This window comes from Sardina pilchardus, chromosome 13 (genome assembly GCF_963854185.1).
Source record: "Sardina pilchardus chromosome 13, fSarPil1.1, whole genome shotgun sequence".
In the NCBI taxonomy this organism is placed as follows: domain Eukaryota; kingdom Metazoa; phylum Chordata; class Actinopteri; order Clupeiformes; family Clupeidae; genus Sardina; species Sardina pilchardus.
Window position 1 is genome coordinate 10,672,847 of NC_085006.1, and position 25,714 is coordinate 10,698,560.

General features: G+C 42.5%; 3 protein-coding genes across 7 annotated transcripts in view; all 3 read right to left on the reverse strand.

Moving 5' to 3' along the window:
- Positions 1–1,289: 1,289 nt before the first annotated feature.
- On the reverse strand, positions 1,290–3,337 carry LOC134100068 (T-box transcription factor TBX1). Its single transcript, XM_062553115.1, has 6 exons — positions 3,331–3,337; positions 2,956–3,118; positions 2,636–2,737; positions 2,081–2,252; positions 1,516–1,671; positions 1,290–1,361 (listed from the first exon to the last, which is right to left on the reverse strand). Exons 1-6 carry the CDS (start codon positions 3,335–3,337, stop codon positions 1,290–1,292), a joined length of 672 nt encoding a protein of 223 aa, XP_062409099.1.
- A 3,743-nt stretch (positions 3,338–7,080) lies between these two features.
- Positions 7,081–9,496, reverse strand: LOC134099358 (apolipoprotein A-I-1-like). The gene is made up of 4 exons (XM_062552187.1): positions 9,414–9,496; positions 8,448–8,497; positions 8,176–8,320; positions 7,081–8,032 (listed from the first exon to the last, which is right to left on the reverse strand). The coding sequence occupies exons 2-4, from the start codon at positions 8,488–8,490 to the stop codon at positions 7,453–7,455; spliced, it is 768 nt and encodes a 255-aa protein (XP_062408171.1). The 5' UTR covers positions 8,491–8,497; positions 9,414–9,496; the 3' UTR covers positions 7,081–7,452.
- Positions 9,497–18,144: 8,648 nt separating this feature from the next.
- Positions 18,145–25,714, reverse strand: part of septin4b (septin 4b) — a 52,858-nt gene continuing 45,288 nt past the window's right edge. For all 5 annotated transcript variants that reach the window (XM_062552481.1, XM_062552483.1, XM_062552482.1 and 2 more), the window contains 6 exons: positions 24,893–25,010; positions 24,617–24,718; positions 23,773–23,869; positions 23,211–23,373; positions 22,415–22,514; positions 18,145–20,555 (listed from right to left, as the gene is read on the reverse strand). In XM_062552481.1, the coding sequence (XP_062408465.1) occupies positions 20,487–20,555; positions 22,415–22,514; positions 23,211–23,373; positions 23,773–23,869; positions 24,617–24,718; positions 24,893–25,010 (649 nt within the window). In that variant the 3' untranslated portion in view covers positions 18,145–20,486. The remainder of the gene's footprint in view (positions 20,556–22,414; positions 22,515–23,210; positions 23,374–23,772; positions 23,870–24,616; positions 24,719–24,892; positions 25,011–25,714) is intronic.

Genomic DNA, 25,714 nt, shown 5'->3' on the forward strand with positions numbered 1-25,714 from the left:
ATCGGCTGAGGTTTTCCCATGTGCCAGGTAGGGGGAGAAACAGGGAAGGCAGATAGCTGTCCTGCCTCTCTCTGTCCTTCCTTGGGGCAGGGCAGCCTGTGGTGTCGCTGTGTGGGAGGGCAAGTCCACTGTGTTCTGCCTGGAGGGGGAGATGATGCACGGGCATGGGCTCTGGAGGAAGAGAGGAGTGGGGGAGTAAGACGGCTTGTACCAAGGACAGCTCCTCAGAGACCCATACAGTATAGGGAAATTGTCTGATGCATGGGTCAGGGAAAAAGCCTAGACATTACATTTGATTGCCTACTGAATATTTAACTATCAGTAAGTGTATGTGAGAGATTCAGTACATTTCTCTGGAATGAATGCATCATTCAGTATATGCAAGGCAATCAAACCGTGTTAGCCAAACACAAAGCACTCTGTAAAATGCTGTGTATGTTTGAGTAAGTGTGTAAGTGTATGTGCACGTGTGTGTGTAAGTGTGTCTCATGTGGCATTCACCATAAGCACAATGGTGTGTAGGCTGGATTTCTCCCGTTGCATGGCTATTGCTACATCCAGGCTCAGGACTGCTGCTCGCACTTGTTTGCTGGGGAAGCTGGAGTCGGCAGCCAACACTCAATCTGCCAAGATGAGAACTGTACCACAGACAGAAAACCCCTCAGTCAGTGCTTTCAGTGATACCACACTAGACAAAAGGACAGATCTACCACTAGTTGTATAGGTTCAGTGTATTATCACTCTATTTTCACATTCAATGGATTGTTTCTACTGAGAGAAAGTAGAATTGGGCATTATGTCCAACATTCTAATATGTGGTTTAATGTTCTGCATTTCTCACTAGTAGGTCACTTTGACACTCTCTGTACTGTTCCTAAACAGACGTTAAGCTTGATATCACTTATTGTTGTCTGTTTCACATCAACAGTCATTGATTAGGGTAGACTGGATGCCTCCTGACTTCTGTTACTGTAGCCTATATCCTTTAGTGTTGTGTACTTAAACCCTAACTATTTCCTTTAGAGCAGCAGATCGATCTTTAGGGTGAAGTCGTGCTGTATCTCCCTTGATGCACATCACTGTAAATAAAACTCTGTTCCTGATTTTTTCCTATTGGTTTGACTGTTTTCTTTATTTATCTGTGGTATCAAAATTACCATCGCTACTTGTCATTCTACATTTGCTGACCCATTCAGTTACCATATCAGAGATGAAATGGTGTAAGTTCAGCAGTAATTACGGATGATACAAATATTAACTGTGACATAATGCAACTTATATTAGTACCCTTACCAGTTATCTGGGTTTGCTGTCCGGAAGCCTTTGGCAAAGGGGTTGCTGGCTATTTTTAGCTGGGTAATCTGAAAATATTGAGAAAGAAATGTGAACAATACATAATAGCTTATAAATAGAAATTATAAATCAACAAACAAAAACACTGCAGGAGTGATGACTTTGTATTACAGTTCAATACTTCATCTCAGTCTTAGATTTGCAAAGCCACTTCACACTTACCCTGTGGTTTTGGTAAGCAGTGACAGCAATGAAGCGTGTTTCTGGGAAAGAGAAGGTGCAGAAGTTCCGCTGAGCGTAGCTGTGGCTGTCGCGCCTTGGGTCCACCAGCACCACATGCAGGCGTGGCTGGTAGCAATGCATCGAGTTCAAGATGATCTGAAGGGGAGAGACATATACAGCTCGAGGAAATGTCTAAAACAATTAGCACATGCCCTCACCCACAAAAAAATAATCTAATGCAATCTGCTGAAGTATTATTGAAAGTGAATAAGAACATGGTCTTTCAGTTCTCCCCTGATCATTTGAGACATTACAATGTGCAGACTTCTGTCTGAATATGACAGGCAAGTAACTGCAGACAAACATACACACAAATTGAATTCTTGACCATGTGTGCACCAACCTATTCATACTCATATTTGTTTTAATTGTTTACCATCAAACTACACAGAGGAATTATGCAAGTTAGAGAACAATATGTACTTGTGCTTGAATGTCTTTGTATGCTACCTATCTCTACATACTGTATACTGTATACAGTAGATCCTATATTTGGAATTCTTACATGTCCATTGTCATCCAGCAGGTTGTTGGTGAGTTTGAGCCGATCGAAGGAGACCGTCTGCTTCATCCACTGGGCTCCTCGTGCGGGGGAGTCAGGGTGGAAGTGCACCCTCCCAGGGGGGGAAGCATCACCGCGACCCGCCACCACCCAGGACGAGCTGTGGAAGGCATACCTACACAGGAGACGGGGAAAGGACGTCATGCACTTGTATACAGTATACGAACAGCTTTTAGAAGAGTCGTTGTATCAGATGTCCCACTAAAAAGGACATGCCACAGTGTGCACTACATTTACGGTAACCAACACAATGCAGGTAGGCCTATACCTTAAAATAATTCATAATTATTTGTTTTTTAATCAATTTAATTCATTTGTAAAACTAATTTTCATTTTCAAATAAAAACCAATGTTGATGCTACTGTAACCAATAATATGGAGAATAAAATCTCTGACTTTGCCGTTGTGTTGATCAGCTAGGATCATGACCCGTTTAGTCGGTTTAAAATGGCTTGTTATCATATGTCATTTTATGTTTACAAATGAACATTACCACACCTGTATCTCTTGTCATCCACGGGGATGAAATCCATGAGCAGAACATACTCTGAGTCAGGATCCATGCCTGAGATGCAGACCTGGAACGTGGGGAACATTCTCCTGAAGAACAATGAGAGCAGAACACAAGACATGATGACAAGAATAAGTATAGCCAAGTAGAACTCAGAGGTGTGTGTGTGTGTGTGTGTGTGTGTGTGTGTGTGTGTGTGTGTGTGTGTGTGTGTCTGTGCCTGAGAGAGTTTCTTCTAGCTTCATCGGTGAGAAGAACACATTCGTTTACATGCGATGAGAAATATAAGCTTTCGGTTCATTCCCACCTTCCAGCCTTTGTGACAATCATCTCTGTCCCCAGGTGATCAAACTGCTCCCACAGGGTGTGCATCTCCAGCTGAACCCTAACTGACGCCACCTTGGCAGCTTTGCCACTAGTGACATCCAGATCTGGGACACAGGGCACACCCAGTGTGCAGTTGTAGGAGACTGTGAGGACAGAGAGGAGAACAGATCATATGTTATACGCACAACGAAACGACGGAGGCCAACATGGTAAGAACACAGACAGTGACAAAGTAGAATTATGCATATTTTTGGACATGACTTAAAAAATGATGTCTGAATGTATTTGAAAGTATGCAGAGAATGATCTGTGTCTTACACATATATTCACAAACTAACAGCAAGAAGAACATTACCATCCATGAAATCTGATGCCGATATTGTCCTGTATCCAACTAGTCGATAACTTAGCAATAGTGGACTCCGTCCAGGCGATAAATGCTTGATTTCTTGCTATGAAGTGGTTTTGTTCTGATTCTCCTCTCACGGTTTCTTCTAAAACAGCCGACCTCCTTGTTCCCCAGTGCTCTCTGGATGACCAGACTGCGCTGGCATCAGAAGCCCTCAGTGGTTTTTATAAGAGTTTGGACACCCATGGGACTTCAACCAGAAGCCCCATCCATTACTTTCTCCCACAGCCCACTGACATACAATAATCTCCAACACATACACAGCACAACAGAAACACCACAGGGTGCAGCTTTAATGAAAACAATGGAGGGCAATTATGTCAAAGCAGCTTTTTACTTCTAGAGTGATGGTTTCTTAATAGATAGATATAGATAGATATCTGTGTAAGTTGATGTAATGTTGCTCTTATTATTGTAGAAAGAGATGCTTTTTGTTGTGGATAATGATGGAAAAATTCATACTGAGTTACTTCTGTTTTAATATGTAGCAAATCCCATTTTATACCTGATATAGGCCACTCAGATTGTAATTAGGGCATTTAACAGAAACTTTCACACACACTTTGTCTTCGGCCTGTTTCTGTCCTGGTGTTAGTTATCATTACCATTTTGAAAATGGGGACTATTTTCCAATTAGCCAAGTAATGTTTAGCTGTGGCCTGAAGCACTACACCTTTTTAAAATTCTTAAAATGTAATTAGCAAACGTATGACCTTTCAGACCCCTTATCACCTGAAGCTTTAGTCCTCTTAGTGATGCACAGCAATTACCTGTAATAAAAGGGCGAAGACAAGGAACTGATCAAATGTCAGCACTTCCCTCTCTTCTATTGAACCTAAAACGCCGTTTTCCACCAGCAGCCACAGACACTCAACACCAGATGAATTGGATTCTGGACCACGGCAGAGCAAATGATACCTGCCACCTCTGGGCAGCCTGTGTCGTGTCGGTCAAAAGTCTAAGGTCATAGATTATGGCCTTTCACCCCCAGACTGCCTGGTCAGAGGAGAGTGCGAGGGGTGAGTGGTTGGTCTGTGCCCTCGCAGGCTGCCTCTCACCACCTGCTAACCACCCGTGAAGCTGGACCCACTCCAGCTCACTGACAGTTAAGATGGATCCACTCATAACTTCCTCATGGCAAAGATCAAGATTGCAGTCAATGATTATGAGGATGACGATGATGATGATGTGTGAATACGTAAAGATGTGAATGAGAAAAGAAATAGTGAGGTACTACACAAGTATTACAGTGATTGATCTCATCAATTTCACTTGGAAGGCTTTACTTTTTTTTTTTTTTTAATAATTAAAAAAAAAAAAGATTAATTAAAAGACCAAATTAATTTCAGTCTTTGTTCCTTTGCTTCCCATTTTCTGAGCAGTAGACAATTAAAAATGTGTCTCACAGCCACCTCACAAGCTGTGATGTGAAAAGCGTTGAGTTGGGCCGTGGTAAACTATATTCAACGTCTTTTTTAGGAAATCACATTCCTCATAATGAAATGCAAGATGCAGTCAGGACATAACATGCACAAATAACAGGGTCTTTTATGGTCAGACCAGGATGCCTGGTCACCCAGAGAGAGGGAGACTGATCGGTGAACCTGGCCTGAAGCAGGTCCCATCTATCTCCCCACCACAATGATTAAACTCCATGGGTAAGCACACAGAAAACCCAACGACAAATTCTCCTGCTCCACCCATTCATCAATGACACTTATGGCCTGAAGCAGTGGTAGTTATCTGTTTTCACGTTTTGTGATTATTACTGTCACGGTGTGGGGAGGTCCCATTTGTGGACCTAGGTCAATTAATCCTGTTGTTAAAAGACACAAGAGAAAATGGAGCATGTGACTGTTGTTGAGAACATAATTATGAATCCTGGCTGTTGCAATAGCTCTATACCTCGTTCATTTATTTGATCAACTTTGCAAAATAATGAAAATGGATTAATTTCATGAGTATAGAGCAGCCTTATGGATACTTGGATGAGAATAAACAATCTAAAAATGTAGATATTACAGATCATTTTGTCCAATTCAAGCTTTGACATTTTAGTCAAAATGTCAGCCTTTATATATACAGTATGTATATATATATATATTTGTATATATACTGTGTGTGTGTGTGTGTGTGTGTGTGTGTGCGTGTACAGTTCTGATTCACACATTCGTATTTATTTATGAAGATGCTCGTGGCCTACAATGAGAGCTTGTAAACAGACTCGGATTAGATAGTGCTAAAAAGAGTTACACCCTCTCCTCAGAGAGATTTGTCTTCAGCCGCCACTTAATCCACAATCCCCTCAGACCCACAGGGCTTTGCTCCAGAGGTTCGTCTTGGATTGGTGGGGAGAACTTGCATAGGCTACAGGTAAACCTGTCCGTGGATAAGGTGATTAGCCTTTATCTCAATCTGTGATCTCTTCACAGAGGTAGCAAACACACCAACGACTCTGTTAAAGTGAAGATTCTATCTAATATCTGAGATACAGTTACTCCTGAGATATTAGTCATGGATTATTAAAAAAGATTCTCAGTTTATATCTTAAATATGTATGTTTCAGGAAATCAAAATGAAGAGCACAATGGCTAATGTTGAAGTGCAACTGGCGAGTGTTAACCTGGCTTAAAAATACACCAGCCATCACTGATGTGGATTCTCAAATAGCACACACACAAATACACAAATGACACAGACAATCACACAGTGATCTTATATAAACTAAATAGCAAGCTAAGTAGACTAATGTTATAACTTGTGGGACAAATTGCTAAGTGAAAGTTAGAGAGTCTTGTCAAAAGACAAAAATGACACTCTTTGATTGGCTCAATACTATTGTAGCCTATCTTATCCATGCAAACTGTATCTTGATTAAACCACTTCGACCACTTGGTGTCACTCTAGTGTATCTCACTGTAGAACATGACAAACATTTTGAGAAGGAGAAATTAATACATATAATCCATACAATCAATTGTTTTAACTGTACAGAGTTACTTGGTAGAATTGTCAGCCCTCTAATTTAGTACTTCTTCTCATGTTCACAGATTTGCCTGTGTTTCTATGACGTTAGCAGAAGTTGGTTGTACTGCGCTACTGGCCTGGTGTCCTGCTGTGTCCTGAGTAATTTGCAGTTGGCACAAAACTGTGCCGTTCAGGAACTAAACGCATCCAGGAAGTTTGACATGCTCCAACCTTTAGATGTACAAAATTGTAATCATTTAAGATTTGATTTAGGTCTTGGGACAGTGTGGCACCAACTCACATTATTCTAAATGGCCATGCCTGGTCCGCCCTCTACACTAAGAACAAAGACAAAACTCAGCAGGGTGTGGAGTTGGTGTAATTTTTCTTGAGGTTGCACTCCAGGACTTTAAGATTCCAGAAATTTCCACTTGTAAGACTAAATTGACTAGAATGGTTGTGAACATTCTGTTTAGCTATTTCTTTCCACATTTGCCTTTCTTTTGTTCTCCACGTTGTGACTCCATCTTATTGTTAATTCATATAGCATTCTTACTATTTTAGCTGGATTTTGTCAGTTTGTTTATTATTTACAGTTGTCTGTTGTATGCCAACTTTTCAAAGCTACTTTCAGGTCATTCCAAAAGTGAATGGTGCTACATAGTTAATTTGTACACAAATTCAGACTGGCTGTCATGAAATGAAATGATGCTCTTGAAGCAGTACAAGTAGTATGAAACAGTCTGGATTTTATTGAACAGACAGTATTAAGACACTGTTTTCTCTAACAAGCAGCAGCATGACAGAATATTCAAGCATTTCACAGGTTTAGTTTGAATGGAAAAAGTGTGCTTCATCTTCTGCGTGCTTGGAGCTGTGCAATCACCCCACACGATGTAGGTGTGTGTGTGTGTGTGTTAGCCTGTGCGTGTGTTAGGAAGCAAAGTGTCCAGCCATGGCATTGCATTAGCCCTTGTCACAAGGGGGAAGTGCGCGGGTGCGTGTGTGTTGTGTGTGTGTCGTGAGTGAGGGTGGAGGAGAGGGGGAGACGAGGAGTGAGGTGTCGTCCGACGACGTCGCAGGGGGGAGAGGGAGGGGGCTTTAGGGCTTCTGGAAGGCCTTGGAGAGGGTCTCGTAGACGCTCATCAGCTTGACCTTGAGCTCCTCGCCCAGACCGTCGTTCTTGCTCATCTGCTCGCGCAGGTCAGAGACAGCCTTGGTCAGCTGCTCCCTGTACTCCTCGACGTAGGGGGTGGCCATGGTCTTCATCTCCTCCAGACGCACTTGCAGCTTGCTGCGCACAGCCTCGATGATTGGCATCAGCTTGGACTTGGTCTCCTCCACGTTGCTCTGCACCTTGGCGCGCAGCTCCACCATGACGGGCTCCATCTTGGCTCTGAGGGCCTCCATCTCCACGCGGTGCTTGGCGGTGTACTCGTTCATGATGGGCTCCAGCTTCTCGCGGTACTCCTGCATGTGCTTCTCCAGAACCTGTCTCAGCTCTTCGCGCTTGGGCTCGATGGTCTTGCGGAGCTCCTCCACGTCGGCGGTGATGGAAGCGCGCAGGCCAGCGGTGGCCTCCATGACCTGGGTGGCGAAGGCGTCGGTGTAGGGAGACATGGAGGCGGAGGCGGCCTGCACCTGAGTCAGCATCTGGTCAAGGCTCTCAGAGACCTTCATCCTGAACAAGCAACAACCAAAGGGAAGGGGGGGGGGGGGGTTGAGTGATTAACATGGGTTTATCCGAAAACCGTGATTGACTAAAGTCATTTAACGCAGAATACTAACAAGCATGGGAGAAACACTATAGGGAGGTTTACTCACTTGTAGTCCTTGTACTCAGTGTCGTCGAGGTGGGTCAGAGCCTTCTGGGCGGTCTCCTTCACCTGGGTCAGGTACACCATGACTGCGGACCTCACATGCTCGAGTGGGGAGGGGGCATCGGCCTGCAGGTTGCGGGCCTGAGCGCCTGGAGAGACAAAAGCAGAACGAGGAAATAGGTCAGTCTGGTTCGGACACGTTTGGATTGAGGAAAAAATAAGCATTCTGAATGAAAATGAAAAGGTTTTAGGAGTGAGGAAGTAACCGGAACTCACCTGCCACAAGCAGGATGGTGAGTGCGAGTGCCACAAATTTCATGGTGGATCTGTAAGATAAAAGGACAAAGAATATTGAAATACACAAATGATGTTTGTGATATCAAACAATGCAGTACTAACTAACTACCTACAGCACGGGTTGTGAGGAACAGGGAGCTGGTTGGGAAACATAGTGCAAACCTGGCCAATAAAGCTGATTCTGATTCTAATTCTGATCTTACGTTTTAGCCGTGAAAATAAAACACACTATATGTGCTGTATGAGCTTTTGTGCTTCACACATAGCTGATCTCTTGAGCATATGCCAATGTCAGGAAAGACCTGTAATCTGGCATGGATTAGACAGGTTTAAATGGGGTTACACTATGTCTACAGGGTGATTTGTGTTCAACCACAGCTTGATCTGAAATCCCCTCGGGCTCAGAAGGCCTTTGTTTACAGAGGTAAGTTGTAGATTGCTAGAAACACAACACTGCCTGATCTCAGATAATGCCATAGTTAAAATCTGAATGTTATAATCTTGAAATACTTTGTTTTCACTAGAATTAGGCGCCCACAAGCAAACAGGCCCAGTAAAAAAGTGATTTAAAGGCTATTGATTATGACCAAAAGTTAAGTCCAGTGCTGATAGATGACTTCAGTAACAGACAGAAAACACTTGGCAGTTAGATTTAACATTCCAATTGCTTCACTGTAGCCTGTAACTTCTTTGTGGTCAATTACTAAGTTTCAGATGAAGCTAGAAAATTCAGACTAAGTTTTTCTGCATCTCCTGAACAGTCAAATACATTTCAAAAGTGCCTTGAAATCCCGTTCGAAGTCAAGCCTCAGAACTAACAAACAATCCCCAGAACTAACAAACATTCTCCTAAACTCCTAAATTCTCAAACATCTAAAGCAAAAAAGCAAGCTAGAATTCACCAGCCAAAGCCTTTTGCTCAGCTCAGCTGTTGTTCTCTCTTACCTGTAGGTGGTTGGTCTTGCAGAGACTGAAGAATCAGGCAGAGGTGCCCATCTTTTATAGTGGTTGTGTGGGAAGGGAGGGGGCAGGCACAGGGTGTGGGTCTGCCTCTGTGGAGGTGACCCTCAGCCCCACTCTGGGCTGGAGGGAGGAGCTGGGTACAATGGTCACTTGCTGAGTGGAAGGGGGGAGCAAAGTCAGCTGTAGTGTTATTCGCAAACACACACACACACACACACACACACACACACGCACACACACAAGCACTCTCTCTCTCTATCTCTCTCTCATACACACACACAAAAAAATATTGATATGTGCATTATGCCTCATACAAACAGCTATATGATTGACAGGACACATGACATTTGTAAGGACCAGTTACTCCCCAATAGATAATAAGGCCTATAGATCTCATTTTATGATTTTTTTAAAAATAGTGCATCCTACTTCAGTTGGTATTACTGTAGTTAAAAAAAAGTTGTCTTCAGACCACACTCTTACAGTAAAAATGGGTTCTTGGTGCTGCTATATAGAACCATGCAGGCTTTAAAGAATCATTAGTTCCTTTGATGTACCTTCAAAATGGTTCAAAGAACCATTTAGGGGTGCTGTATATGAAGCACGGCTTTTGTGCAGAAACGAACCCCAGATGTAGCTTATTTTCTGATTCTCCATATTGACAAACAGGCAAAGCTACACCCACACAGACAAACATGAGGTTTGAGGGCAGCTACACCAATACACTCAAAGTCCAATTCAGACACTCAAACTGACGGAATGATGAACTATCAGAATTTCCTCGCCCATAGCACAACAAAATAGAGAAACAGTACCAAAACCCCCTACAAACTAACCAAAGGGATTTATCAGTTATTCTTCACGCTGCAACAATCTCCTGGCCAAGCCAACATGGGGGGCACCAAACTGAATAGGCCTTAATGATAGCAATCGACAGACAGTGGGGTCATTCACATCCAGGAGAGAAGGGGTGGGGGGTCATTGGGGGGACCCATCAATGTCCCATCGAGCGGAGACAAGCCCGAGCTAAATGCTCAGCAGAGGGGGACATGAAAGGAAAGAGAGACAAAAGGGTCCACTCAATCAGACAGAGACCGGCCCCAGGGCCCATACAATATGAGACGCTGGCACAGAGCACCCCCCCCTCCCTCCTCCCCCACTTGTGTTAGCTGGGCCAACATTAGCATTAAAGACGTCTTACAGCAGGGAGGAGAGTCTCCAGATCTGGGTAGAGATTTAACCTCTTTGTAATACCTCTGGACAATCTGCATCATTATATGATTCAAGCAAGCTTTTAAGATTAAAGATGATCAGATCAATATAAAATATTAGACGGGTTGTTTCACGGCTTTGCTGTGTTGCTAAAATAACTGGTGCGTGTAGCCTACTGCAGGTCATGTTGCAGCATGACCCTAGATTTATTTCATGCAATCAATTGCAATTAATTTCAGTGAATTGCTATGCAATTGACATGGTAATGAATCAGGCAGTTGACTCGATCACTGATGGCTCTCTGCTCTGTGAGTGATTGTGTCTCCTCCTCATCTGTCCCTGATAAGACCATACAGAGAGGGCACTGGGTCCAGGCTTGCAGCAATAAAGTTGGAATGTTGTAATCTCTACAGAACAGCCCGTTACTATAGCAAGCCATTAAAACCGATGCCAATCTGATTTGCCTGCGTGCACTGAGATAACTGGGCAAAGGGTCAGTATCGAGCTGTCCACTATTAATGAACTTTGTTTAGTGTCATCACTACCATCAAGGGATATAGAATGGATCTATACACTAGTGCTCTTTCCTTGAATTATTACATAAGTGCTCTGGGAAGTTCCGCTACTCCCAAAAACTACATGTATACTGTACAGTAGCTTATACACAGTAGGTTAGAATAGATTTGATGGTGCCAAAAGGTGTATACAGTATACATACAGATGTTGATCAAAGACACAGATGTTTGGGTGACTCCTTGCATGGCTGAGGAGATTTCATAGTATACTATTTCACACTTTGACTTTCTTTATGACAGTAAAGGGACACCAAACGTTTACCAACATTATATCAACAGTCATTATCCATATCTTAAGATATTTAACACTGGAACATTTCATTTGTAGGATGTATATGACAAATAGGCTGCTTTATGAATGGTTGCAAATGTTTACAACACAGTTTGTCAGATAGCCTTTTATGGCTGAAACGTATGCAACATGAAGATGTGTCACACGTCTGTATCAGTTGAGTCAGGAAGTGGCCCCCCCTGCACCTCTATCTCATGCATTTGGTTTAGTTATTCAGTGATAGGCAAGGGCACAATGCTTCGTCAGCTGACTTCATGCAATCTACAATACTGATGAACTTACACAATCTGAAATAAGAGAGAATATGTGGTCTTTGTTTTTACTGCACTGATTAATTTCAGAAAATGCTTTAGGGGAGAAGAGCAGGACCAGCTGGGAACAGGAGGAGGTGTGTGTGTGTGTGTGTGTGTGTGTGTGTGTGTGTGTGTGTGTGTGTGTGTGTGTGTGTGTGTGTGTATGTGTGTGTGTGTGTGTGTGTGACTTGATGTGTGTGTGTGCGTGGGGGGTTATATACAGATGTAGGCAATGCTGGGAAGCATTGGCTTGCTTCCCAGTTTGCTTCTTGGGCAATTTTCAGTTCAAACACAACAATGTATATGAGTGAAAATCTTGGGAGACTGACATATGAGTAATATACGGTTTTGAGTCTTACCTTTTTACCTCTTTGCTTCTTCTTGTGACTTTTCCCTCAACAAAGCTCTTGTGTAACAGTCACCACAGCGGGGGCTGCCCTAATCCTTTAAGCATTCTCTTAGTCTATGTCACATTCCCTTTCCCTTCTGCTCGAGATGAACAGACATTTAATTGAGTCTGTTAATAAACCTCCCATAACCCCTCACTCAGTTTAGCTGTTTGAACGCCGGAGGGTATCTTTTGAGGTCAGCCAAACTACTATTATGTTACTGACATAACTGTACATTTCGGTACACAGCTGTAATAACTGACCAATTTCCATGAGTGGATTTATGTTTGCATCCATTCATTTGGCTGCTGTGTTTATCCACAGTGATGTACAACAGAGTTGCACATCAACAGAGTTGTACATCACTCAGATAAGAAACCCATCAAATAAGAAACTTGACATTTTCAGACAGTATAGGCCTACATGTCGGAGCTGTACAGTTAGCACAGTGGAGCTACAAAAAAACAATCTGTGCTAAGGATGATTTGCCAGCTTAGCACTGGTGACACTTTATTTAAAGTATTTTCTAGAATGTAACCCACAGATGGGATTTGCAACTACGTAGATTTTGTGGACTGTGCTACAAAACTATCGACCACTGTAGCAGAAATGCTATGAGTAAAAAAAGTTAACATACAGCCCTGCATGTAGATTCACATGAGAGTTTTAGTTCCAGATAGCAGTGAGAGTATGATTTAAAGCTTGAAAAATAGAAGAAATAGAGTATGGGAACGGGCTTTTTTAGGGTTGGTGGATGATAAGGAGATCTGATGGAGGTGATTGTAACACATACAGTATAGACAACAGTATTGGCATGCAATATCAAGCTAAAAATGTCCTGCAGAATCACATAAATCTTGCAGCTTTCTCTTCCACTGCTTCGAGCTGGTAAATTTACCTCAATCTATTGTCATTTAACTTGATTGTCCACCCACGGTGCTGTTGTTAACCCCCTTGCTATTAAAAGATTACACCCCCCCCCCCCCTCACTCCAGTCACTCGTCCTTTTGTTGGACCACTTCATTCTCCTTCCCCTGTAAAGTGGTGTGTCGTTGAGGTGCCATTAACCCTGTTCACACACCTCCCTGCCTCATCTCTGCATGGGTACCACAGGCAGCACGTCTGCACTTTGAAGTCAAATGTCCAGGCTTTACCTTTTTAGTTGCTAATTTCTTCTTGAACAAGACTTTTGACCAAGTTAACCATCTGCATAGAGAGTAATCTTTGTGCCCACAACACACAAATGTCCTGGCCCTGTTGCGTTTAATTGAGCAATTAAACTATATTCCTTTATTACTATTTGAATAGTTATCATTATTGACATTTTGACATTGGCTGGGAACACAGATTATGTAAAATGAAGATCAGAGTTCCCAACATTAGCCTTGATTAACCTCCCCTGATAGTGTTTGTATGTAGGTCCTTACAGGGCTCCGTGACATGCACTACCATTCCTTTTGACAAAATGTCTGACCTTTGAACAGCCACCATCACACTCTACAACGTAAGCTATCACAGGTCCTTATCAGGATTAAAATTATGACAGCAGTTACATTTTTATCAATAGCAGGCCAATACATCATGGTTTTATAAAACTTGTTGTTGTTCATGGCGTATGCTGACCTCTACATTGTATTCACAGATCTACAGATAATTTCAAGGTGCAAAACACATGTCTGTGCATTCTCAGAGGATTTTGACGTTCTAGTAGAGTTCCACATCTTAAAATTAGTTATATGATGATACATGTGTTCTAATTAAAGGTACACCGTAGTCAGTGTATGAATAAAAAGACAGACAAATGTAAGTAAAAGGATGGCCTCAGCTATGGAAGGTGTAAACAATCTGATCAAGGTACCTAAAACACCCTTCCTTCCATGTCCCTTTTTCAAGAGATTTGGCTGAACTTGAATTACCTCCACAGAGGACCAAAATCACCTTAGTGATAGTTGCCTAGAGACAGCGGGTGAGGTACAGCAAGGTTGATGGAAGGCCTAAGAGAAAGCACAAGCATGGCTTATCAACAGGCAGCCTCAGATAGAGATACACAGAGCAGAGTTTATGGGCCTCTGCCTGCCTGTCTCTCTCCAGAAAGCTGTATGTGAACTCTGTGCTCTCACACTAATCTATCAATCTGTATGACAAACCTTACTCTGACAGGATTTCAGCTGTGCTGTGCAACATCGCATCACTGATGACTGATGGTGACACATGGTATTATCTGTTGTATGTGTGGCCTGTGCATTGATTAGCGACGGCAAAGCAGTGATTCAGGGTCCGGACGTGGGCTGCAGAACATTCATGGCAGTAGGCCTACAGATATTTAAATGACCTTTGATTCAGACTATACTGGAGATTTTCACAGGGGCCAGTGATATTAGGCTCTGTTGACCAGAGGCGACACAATGCATTATTTGTAACATCAAGAAAAATGGGGAGCGTACAGGGACCCGGGGAACATAGGACCTGGAGTTCCCCAGGTCCTATGTTCCCGTTCCCCAGGTCCTATGTTCCCCGGGTCCTATGTTCCCCACTTTGTATGGGACCGGGGAACATAGGACCCTTTTATTCTTGAATTTTAGAAATGGTTTTATGTTCCCCGCTTTTCCAAAAAAGGGTTCTATGTTCCCGGAATGTATTGCAACCGGGGAACATAGGATCCTTTTGGGGAAAAACGGGGAACATAGGACCGGGGGAACATAGGGATGACCCCGAAAAGGGCTAACTTTTTGAGGTTTAGCATAATTCACTGGAAGTAGGCCACACCAGTTAGCTTACAGCTAGCCTGTAGCTAAAAGGGAGCTACAGTAGGCTAATTGGTGTAGGCCTATTCTACTTCCAGTAATTTATGCTAAGCTAGGCTAAAGTTGGCTGACTGGGTTATTTCACACACATAAAAGAATAAAAGGGTATGTGTCCTCTTATTGGCAAATATGCATAAGCAAGGGTAACTGGCAAATAAGTGAATTTAACAAAACATTGGTGTGTTCCTTTAAAAGTTATTGGAAGCCATTGCAAGAGTAGAGAGTGACATTACAATATGGTGCATAGCCTACTGAGAGCAGAGTCCACTGGAGATGCTGTTTGTAATTCTTCTCACACTCAGTTGACCTTAATGTTGTTCATTCTTTCCAGGAAAAGACTCTGTGTTAGTAGAAGGGGCCTTTTGTTTCAGACCTTTTGTTCATTTGCTTCCTCACTACGTCATGTTCACGTAAATCGTGCTAATGTCGCACCTCCGCTTTTGAGGTTGAAAGAAGAACAGCCACATCCTTCTGATCTATCCTGGCAGCTATTCCAGGGCCCTCACACCCCAAAGTCTGGCAGGAGAAACATCTGGCCTCATCAATAACTAACTGACAACTCTTTCAATAGTTGCTGTGATGAGTTGTTTTCAGTGAATCCTAGTCTTTGCATTGCAGAGTCGATGCATTTCTCTGAATGAAGTCAAATAGTTGCTTAATGATTGAAAGACTGAGTGATATCTTAACAGTGGGTCTCTGTGTGGATCTCAGCTCCAGCCATATCATTGGATGGAGTTCACATTAATTTAATTCACATTATTAAGGAGGAATGAGTATTCTACGCTCCATTGTTGTAGGCCTTGATGTAGGCTAGACTCACTGGAGTGCAAGATGCACAGCACCTGAACTGATATGGTGCATCTTTAAATGAAATTGAGTTAGTGGAATATTTATGTTTATGTGGCTTAAAATGTTTAGATGTGGAAATGGATGATAGCTACCTACCTGTCACATTTGTTTTGCACGGTAGCCTACCACATTGTTCTTTTACTGAGCATAAATAGATCAGATGCTGCATCACGAGCTAGAGTGTCAAGAGCCAGAAGCAAACAGTGATCATGCCACTGCCACCTAATCACTCAAGTGAGTCATATTGTCTGTTGTTGCCAACATCCAGGTCAGAGTTTATACCTCAGTTAGCTGAAACTGGGTCTTTTCGCTGCATACTGCAACTCTGATTTAGACTTGTGGAAGAGTTAGACAGAGATGGAGCTGGATAAATTATTAACTCGACAAACCCCATATCCTGGGTTTTGTGTGCATTTCAACCCTTAGGAAAAATGAATCATGTCAAAGAAAATGGAAGAAATATGGGAGTGAATAAACATACAAGGCCAACTACATTAAAATGCCACAGTAGAGCTATACACCCCCATCGACTTGTAGCACCAAAAAGACAGTATGATCTGGCAAATTGGTGTTCTTTTGTGGAAAACCCAAAATTTTCATGTACCAAAGGCGAATGTGATGAATTTTGATGGATCAAATATGTCATTTCACAAGAGAACTCCCCTCCCCAGCGTTCTCAGCAAAAAAAAAAAAAAGCAGTTCTGAAAACCTCTTTCAAACATTTGGTAGGCTAAGTAGTGAGTAAACAATCAAGGACATTGCCATATGACTTCAAATGCTGAACAGGGGGCAATTCGTCAGTGTACTCCTCTTACCCTCACAAATGCCTTGCTATTCGCCTAATCCGCACTCTCAGTGCGTGCGTCTCCAGATAGAAAGTCTCTGCCTAGTGTGCTAGTGTGCTGCACACAAAAACTGGACCCCATTCGGGGGTTTGTTTCTTGACATTCTTGAGTTCCTGCTGGGCTTGTTGATGGCTGGCCTCTCACCAGCTACCCTCAGAGATTGCGCAACAGCATCAGCGGCCCACAGCAGGCCCACATTTGGCCTCTCGGAGGAAGGGCGTAATTGGTAGTGGCTTTTTAAAAAGATTTCGTCGATGGACGTCCAGGTGTCCTCTTGTCCCTTGTGGCTTCATGGTGGGACCTGCAAGCAATGGCAGACATTTGTAATTGAAATTATGTAGCTGTAGCAGTCAAAATGGTCTAGTCGCTATTGGCTCTGCAAGGAACATTACAGAAATGTACGAATGTCTGTGCATGGTGTGTGCAAGACACAATTGACTTAGGTGCATTGTATATACAACATTTCAATGTTCAAGCACACAACCATTTCATATTATGATTAAAGTGCTTAGAGGGCTTTATAATGAACAATAAAGTAATGGCAGAGGTGAGTAGGTCAATAGGGAAAAGAGCAGGTCCGTTTTGCAGAAGTAGTTGAACATTTACATCGATGACACCACTAGGAAGAGGACGCTGCTATTTGTACAAGCAGTACAAGCATTAGCACGAGCTCAAACTACAAATGATGCCCAAACAAACGCCTACACGCTGGCAAACCAACTAGATGTTGATGCAACCACATATTGATGCAGAGTGGCAATTCAAACATGCTTCATCAGATAACAGTTGCTAGATTGTAACTAAATGTGTTGTTTGTGTGTATCTGGTTAAGCATTATCTACAGCAAGATGTATTACCTAAATGGATGCAATTATCATGGAATAGTTTCATGATGGATTTGGCCCCAAAGGTAATATACTGCCCCCGTGTGGTGCAGAGTCAAACGCATTTGTGTAATTATCATTAGAGACATTAGGCATTGTGTCTCTCTCATTCGTCTTTTTTTTTAATCTATCCTCCCTTCCTTCCTCGGTCCTCGTTCCCACTGATCTAGATAAAGAATGATGGGGCGCCAACAATGGGATAGTCTATCCAGTGTTAGTTATAGATCAGTGGGAACGAGCCTGGAGGACCGAGCATAGAGGAATGAGGAGAGAGGTTGAGAAGGGGCCATTATGTGCAACATGAAGCATTATGTGTTGCAAAATACCAAAATATTGAAAACAGATTACCAACAACTCACCACCAATAACGATTCACCACACATCCCTGTCAGTGTCTATCACACAATAGTGCTTATAAATTCAAGTTACTGTATATGCTTCACCAACATGTATTACAACATGGTGAAGATGGCAGATACTCATTTTACATGCAAGTGCGAATGACTATCTGCATAAAGTCGTATCGCTATGTAACGCTAAGAAGAATAAAAGTGATTATGCAAAATCCCATTTCAAACATGTAATAATTTATTAGACTTTTGGTCAAGGTTTTGCATACATTGCCTTTTCATAATGTTCTCAAAATACATACACTTATGACCAATATTCTATTCCATGAAGTGAATAAGAAAAAAGGGTGATCCATGCTTTCACTGAGGGAGAAAAATATAAAATAAAGGTTGTCAAAGAATATGATTTGTAAATGTGGGAAGCACTATATGACCTGGAAGAACACACTCTAGTGAAAGTGTACTGTCACTGGCCCTGATGTTTCTAACTGCATACACCATTTGGAAGCCTTGTTGTTTACGCAAAGACACATAAAGGTTTATCAAAATTGTTCCCTCTTAATAAAAAAAAAGAAATGGAAAGCATGCTCAGACTGCAACAGGAAACAATGTTGAAACCTAGAGTGATATAACAGGTTGAAGGTCAGACATGACCTTGATGTGAATCTTCAAGTGATACATTCTGAACATAAGTGTTTTATTTTCTGCTACTCTGTCAGAGATAACTTCAGTGGTCAGGGATCAAGTTTATGGAAAAATGCAGCAATAGTAAATATGATGCTGATACTAAATATAGACTCAAAAATGTATTTTGTTTTTACAAAACATCTTAAACACAGCACATATTGACAACATAGCCAGTTGTCATGCAGGGGAAATCATAGAACAGCTATACTTTTGTGAGAGAAACAAAGTTGATCATACAAATAAAATGTGATCGATCAGGAAAGAGGACGATCCCAAATCATTCAGATTACTACTATGGTCACATCATTAACCCTCAGTAAAAATAACACAATGCCTATTCATCTCCAAAATGTTGGACTAAAATGTACTGGATCGAGGTTTCAATGACCACCTCACTACTGGGCCTGAGAGTATGAAATATGGTCCTGTCAACTGGCCATTTTCAGGGGAACTGAAGACCTGTATATGTACATGTACATGTATATGAATATCATCAAACCATTTGTGATTTGTTTTTCAGTTGGATTTTCAATTCCTCCATATGTTAATGGTCATAAAAAATTATAAAATAAAACAAACACCTTTTCTGAGAGAAAGTGACAACTGAGAAAAAAGACTGTAGCCTATGGCTAGCGTTAAATCATATAGCACAATGGCCCTTTCTTCAGTAGACCCGAGGGCAGTTATTATGAAAGTATTTACAAAAACAAACGTGAGCACATTATGACTCGATATCATTGCTTATAAATGACCATAGAACAAAGTTTACCCATGACATCTAACCACGAGCTTCAACAGCCTGCATTCAAAATGAGCTTAAAATAGCCTGCCCCTTGGTGCATGTAACAATCGTGGGGCCAAACAAAAAAATCAAGGCATTTGACATCTTAGTAAAGACATAAAACTTTTATGAATACGAGTTATACGAGTTACCATGAAAAATAGCCTACTATTGTTCTACAGTACTTCATTTGTGTTGATAAGAAAATAAAACTATTTAGCAAAAAAAAAAAAGCATTTCTCCTCTTATTTTATGATGCAATATAAACAAAAGTGAGCACACACAGAAGATCCAATGGCATTATTATTTTTAAAAAAGAAAAGTTTACAAACAAATCACATTGTAGAAAATAATTAAATAATTATGCTGTTTTCATTCTATAGAACAAGCTATTACAAAATACTCTTGGGAATTACATTGTGCATATACACCAAAATGGCAAGCTAGTGAATTGGGTGATAGGAGGGCCAACCTTTAGCAATTTCTCTCACTCATAACCTCACAGACTGAGTGCACACACACACACACACACACACACACACTGCTGATCATAGTCAGTAGGCCTATTGTAAATGTCGTACACTTCTGTTATGCAGGATGCCTCACAAATTGTCTATCTTAATCTACAGAACCTACCAAATATAATCTGTATCTTTAATTTTCTCCTTGTCTATACCTACAGTGGTCATCATGGCTTCAACCATGTCTTGTCTACATTTTCATGTACAGGACAGCATCCACAGGTCTGTTACCATGAGCGGGGTTTGGACTGATTAAGACCACTTCATGCGTTGAGTCTGACAATCAGATATGTCTCCACAAATCACAAATGGAGTGTAGAAGTCGATGCTGGACAAGTCGAGTGTGAGACAGAGACTCAACAGGAACAACAATGATGTCTATGTACGTACTGTTCTTCAGTCTTCAGGCTCATCCAGGTGGGTTATGTTAGTGAGACATTGCGGAGGAGGATGCATGAGAGGAGGAGGAGGAGGAGGAGGATGCTCAATGTCTCTGGGGTGGTGGGATACTTTTTAGACTGCTGCTTGGCTGGGAGCGATGTGCGCGGAGGGGGGGTTCGGGGAATGCCATGGTTAATAAGCTTCTTTTTGTGAGTGCATTTGTTCCTGAATCTTCTGCAGCATCTCCTGCATTCGTCGTAACTGTGATAGGAGAGACAAGAAAAAACATAGAGTTGTCTGTCAAACCGGTGAACTTACATTAGTGGTCAAAATTGATCACATGACTTAAAACGTGAACCCTGATTGGGTACTGCTGTCCATAGACCTCCCTGTGATGCACAAATGAGTAGCCAACCAGGCCTGTGGTGAAGCCACTGTGGTCATTGCAGGGGGAAAAAAAAATCAATAATAGACGTGCTCCTCTGATCACGTGACCATCAGGGTGCAGCCCAGTAGAGAGTATGCAGAAGCTTATCACTCTTATCACTCTCCTGCCAATCATTTCTAAATCATCACCCAGGCCAAAGGACCTGATATTTATTTATGCTCATCAGGCTGTTACCATTACCATTCACTACTTTAAAACATGTTTATGTTATTACATATATTTAGTATGACTATGATAGCTACAACAGAGGCTCTATGAACCCTTCTGACGAGAGCCTGTACTGCATCTGTTTCGGACACGTGAGCAGAGGTATTGATAATAACGGAGTAAAGATATCGGGATCATGATGGGAAATTGACAAACCTGGACTAGAAATAGATTAACGATAAAATCAATGCCTGAATGAATTATGTCAATTTGCTGTAGTGAAATCAGGACGATTCTTGGTTTGGGTTGTACTTTCAAATGACAAGGCTTCATTGGATAGGGAGGTGCTTGTGAATACACTGAATGGTTTATAATTATGGCGACAACATAACCATTTTGAAATAATTTAATGAAAGATGAAAACAATGGTTTCAACTCAAAAACAAACCAACGGTATAAATATATAAGGAACTAATATTGAATAGAAATGTTTTACACAAACAAAATACACTTTGCACCCAATTCACAGAATCTGTTCTATTAATGAAATACTATCCTAAGAGGATTGTTTTTAGCCATATTCAAACACTCTTTAAATATGATCAGGAGGCAACATTAAGCAAAGTCCACTGTATAAACATATTTACTGGGAAACTCAGCCTAATAGGGACTGAAAATAAATAAAGTTACAGCCACAACGACGTTGCAAAATAGCATGTTTATGAATACTGCACCTGTGTATCTCCTTGAATACCGCTAACTGGCAAGTGGATTTGCACAAAATTAAAAAATATATTGAGCAGCACAGATAATACGGATTCTCCTTTGGTTTTTTGCACACTAGCAACAGCAAGCTCTTGTGTATTAGGATACTGGCTTAACACTGGACTTGGATGTTACACAGAGAAGCCTAAAATATCAGGAAGCAGCTGAGCACATTGGAGACTCTTATTCGAGCTTTTGAGTCTCACTCGTCTCTGTCCCAGCACCATATGCAGGTGGCAGACTCACACAGGGCTAAAGTGCTAGACTGCTGAGCGGTGCAGGCTTCAGACGTTGCAGTCTTGTGAGGACAGCTCCCCAGGGAGAGCAATAACAGGGACTCTACTCTACTTCAATTCATTAAATGGCCGTCTACTTCTATGTGGGGCTGGAGCTTCCCATGGGGGAAGGCATAGTTAGTGAGGGAGGGCGCTTTTTTTTGTGTGTGTGTGTTTCCCACCTCCTGAATCAAACACTTCCAAGATGTGGGGCACCTATGCCTTTCTTTGGTGTGCTAGCCTCTAGAGGCACCTCTGTGTTTACAGGGCCGTGGAATATTCTGGAAGAGCTGTGACTATCAGGAGCCCTCTGGGTGCTCAGAGTGGGCCTCCTGTTCTACATGTGGGTCCTGATGCTGCCCGTGATCGTGCTCGTGCCCGTGATCATGCTCGTGCCCATGCCCGTGATCGTGCTCGTGCCCGTGATCATGCTCGTGCCCATGCCCGTGATCGTGCTCGTGTCCGTGTTCGGCTCTATGCCGTACCTCTTCGTCTTTCTCGCGGATCAGCTTTTCCGTCTCGCTGTCCGCCACGCCAGGCACCATGGGTATGGGGAAGTCGGTGCCGCTCTCCCTGGTGAGCTTACTGGTCAAGCAAAACAAAGCAAACGGTCACTTCTGAACAAACACAACATGGCGGTACAAAACCTGCAGACGCATCTCGCCTTATCAATGTGCCTTATCAATGTTGCAAATCAAAGAAGACAATAACACTCCCTTCAAAGACTTCATTCATGCACACAAGTACAGCACATATAGGTGCATGTGTGTATGCATAGAATATATAAGAACATACTGTATGTGTATGTGTATATGCATAGAGAACTTACGTGATGTGATCTGAGAAAACCTTTCACATGATGCAATTTGACCAACTTATCATTCTGATACCATCCTAGCAACATCCGAGATTTTAGGAGGATGGTATCCAGGATTTTGCTAGGGGACAGTGTCCAGGATTTTGCTAGGGGACAGTGTCCAGAATGTTGCTAGGATGGTATCAGGAATCTTACGTTGGTGAAATTTCACCAGAGAGGGTTGAAACAGAGCAAACATCAAGGATTTTTGAGTACACCGTTTGAAGGGTTTTCCTGGATCGTGTCACGCAATGTATGTGTATGTGAGTATGCATAGAGTGTATAAGAACATACAGTATGTGTATGTCAGTGTGCATATAGTATATAAGAGTACAGTATGGCTGTGCTATGCTTGACCGTATACTAAGGTGTGCCTTCTAAACAGGTGCCCCAGTCACGGTGTGCCCTCGGTGCCCCTGGCATACTTGCGGTTGCGCTCCTTGACCACCATGCGGGTCATGCTCTGGATGCAGTGGGCGCGGTAGTTCTCGTAGTGGGTCTCCCGGGTCACGTCCTTCAGGTCCTGCATGTGCGTGCGCACCAGCATGTTCCGCAGCTTCACAAAGTCACAGTGCGCAGAGTTCTCCACTGTCGGCGCACACAGCCACATAGAACGCTTGAATGTTAGACCCGGCAAAATTCTCCATCTCACCTCAGTATTAAATCTAGATTTTATATACTTGTCAAATATTTATATGTCAACTCATATTTCTTTATTTCTTATCTCAGATCTTTAGGCCTTATTGCAGTTATACAGTAGGTATTCACAGTAGAAATAGCATAGCATCTCTATAATTTTACTACTATTACTACTACTAATAATATATATCATATTATCTTTGTTAGACAGTATATTAGCTATGATTAATTATGAGTTATGAATATTACATTGTATATGTAAAGAAAAACACGTCTACATATTTATAGAAAAGGCCTTTCTTGGCCATATATTTGGTGTAGGATGCATTGTGGAGGTGCTTCCGGTACCTTCTACGATGCCCCAGGGGTAGAGGCGTCCTCTCACCCGCCTGCCTTTGGCCTCCACCACTGTGTTGCTGCCGATCACGGCAAAGGGAATGCTGTCCTGGAGAGAGGAGGAGACGGACGAGAGGTGCTCTTAGTGGGCGAGGCCATCCAGTCAGACTCAGAGCCCCTGCACTGCAGACGGCAGACGCAGTGTCCTTCCCCGCTCTCTCTCTCCGTGGCCGCTCTGCTCCATCGCTATCGTATCGACCCCCCTTCCCCTCCTCTCTCCCTCCTTTGTTCACTTCTTCTCCCTCTGGTTCATATTCTCTCACTGTTTCATGCTTCTTCTAATGGACATGGACATTTCTGTTTCACTCATACCCTGTTCTCGCTCAGGCTAACAAAGACTGACTCACTCTCTCTCTCTCACACACAATACACATGCATACACACATACACATTAACAGACACATAAACGCAGAAACACACACACAGACTTAGTTCTACTCCCCATTCCTCCAAACCCTCTTAATGAGAACTCTATGCACTCTCTCTCTCTCTGCTCTCTCTCTCTCACTCACTCTATCTCTCTCTCTGCTCTCTCTCTCTCTCTCCCTCGCCCCCTCTCTCAGGGCATATTAGGACACTGCTGTCTGCAGGCAAGTCAGTGTTGACAGGGTCGCCAGTGACCACAGTCCACCATCTGTCCTGATCCGACCGCACACATACAGCTCACAGTAAAGATTTGTTTTCATTTGGAAGAATATGGCTCCATGGGGAACGTGACAGAGCATGAGATGATTCAAGCTGTGAGCTAAAAAGCTGAAACTTGTGCATGTACTGTAGGTGCTTAGAAAGGACCAACCTTTAGCTCCTGGTCCTGCTGTTTGAAATCTTCGTCCTCATCAGAGTCACAGTCTGGAAATTGATAGATTTTAATGCCGTACTGCTCTATCTCCTCTCGAATCTACAGGGGAGAAAGATGAAGAGAACTGCCATTAACGAATATCTATGTAAGATACTTACATAGATACAAGACAGAAAGTAATACAAAAAGGAGAAACATGTACTGTACAGCACAAATAATGTCATGTATTATTGTCAGAACAAAACGTGTATTTTTTCATGGTCTTGGACTAACCTTGATTTTCTTTTTCTTGACCTCGCTGGGGGTGAGAGTGTCTGCTTTGGCCAGCACAGGGACAATGTTGACCTTCTCATGGAGGGCCTTCATGAACTCCACATCCAAAGGCCTAAGACTGGACAAAGAAACCACAGAATATTACTGCACTGAAGGAATATGCCCTGGGATTATATCCAATTTTCCCTTGGAAGAATTAATCGTCCTTTTAGTTGTGTTAGAAAAGGACCGTATAATGTTATGAGATTGTTGTAATGAGCACTTACATTGTAATAGAAAATATTTTATATAATACATTTAATTTGCAATAAATCACCTAATCATAGTGCACAGCATGACTTGTAGGGTTTTGCCTTCACTAATCTATTATATGCATTACCATATTTTTACCAGAAGAGGGCGCTCTTCTACAAGCAACATTAAATGTGCTGCATTTAGTATTATGAATTGCTCCTATCACCGTGCAACCGAGTGAGACTGTGCAGCAGCTCAAAACCACACAGTCAGCAGAACAATGTGCATCTAACGCAATGGGAAGCATGGAGATGATGAGCAGTAAACCACCTTTTAAAAGCCTAAGGGGAGAGACACGGAGAGCTTTGACCCGTGTGGAAATAGACTGAGAGGAGTAATGTAAACAGGCCACTCTAATCAATTGGCTCTGCATTGCTTGAGCCGCAGGGTGGAGAGGATTGGTGGGCGTGGGGGTTATTGATGGGGTTTGCTCTGCCCTCGTCTGTGGGATGGGGTCGGGATGGGCTCTGCTCACACCCCTGGGATGGGAAGGGGTGGGGATGGATGTGGATGTGGATGTGGGTGAGG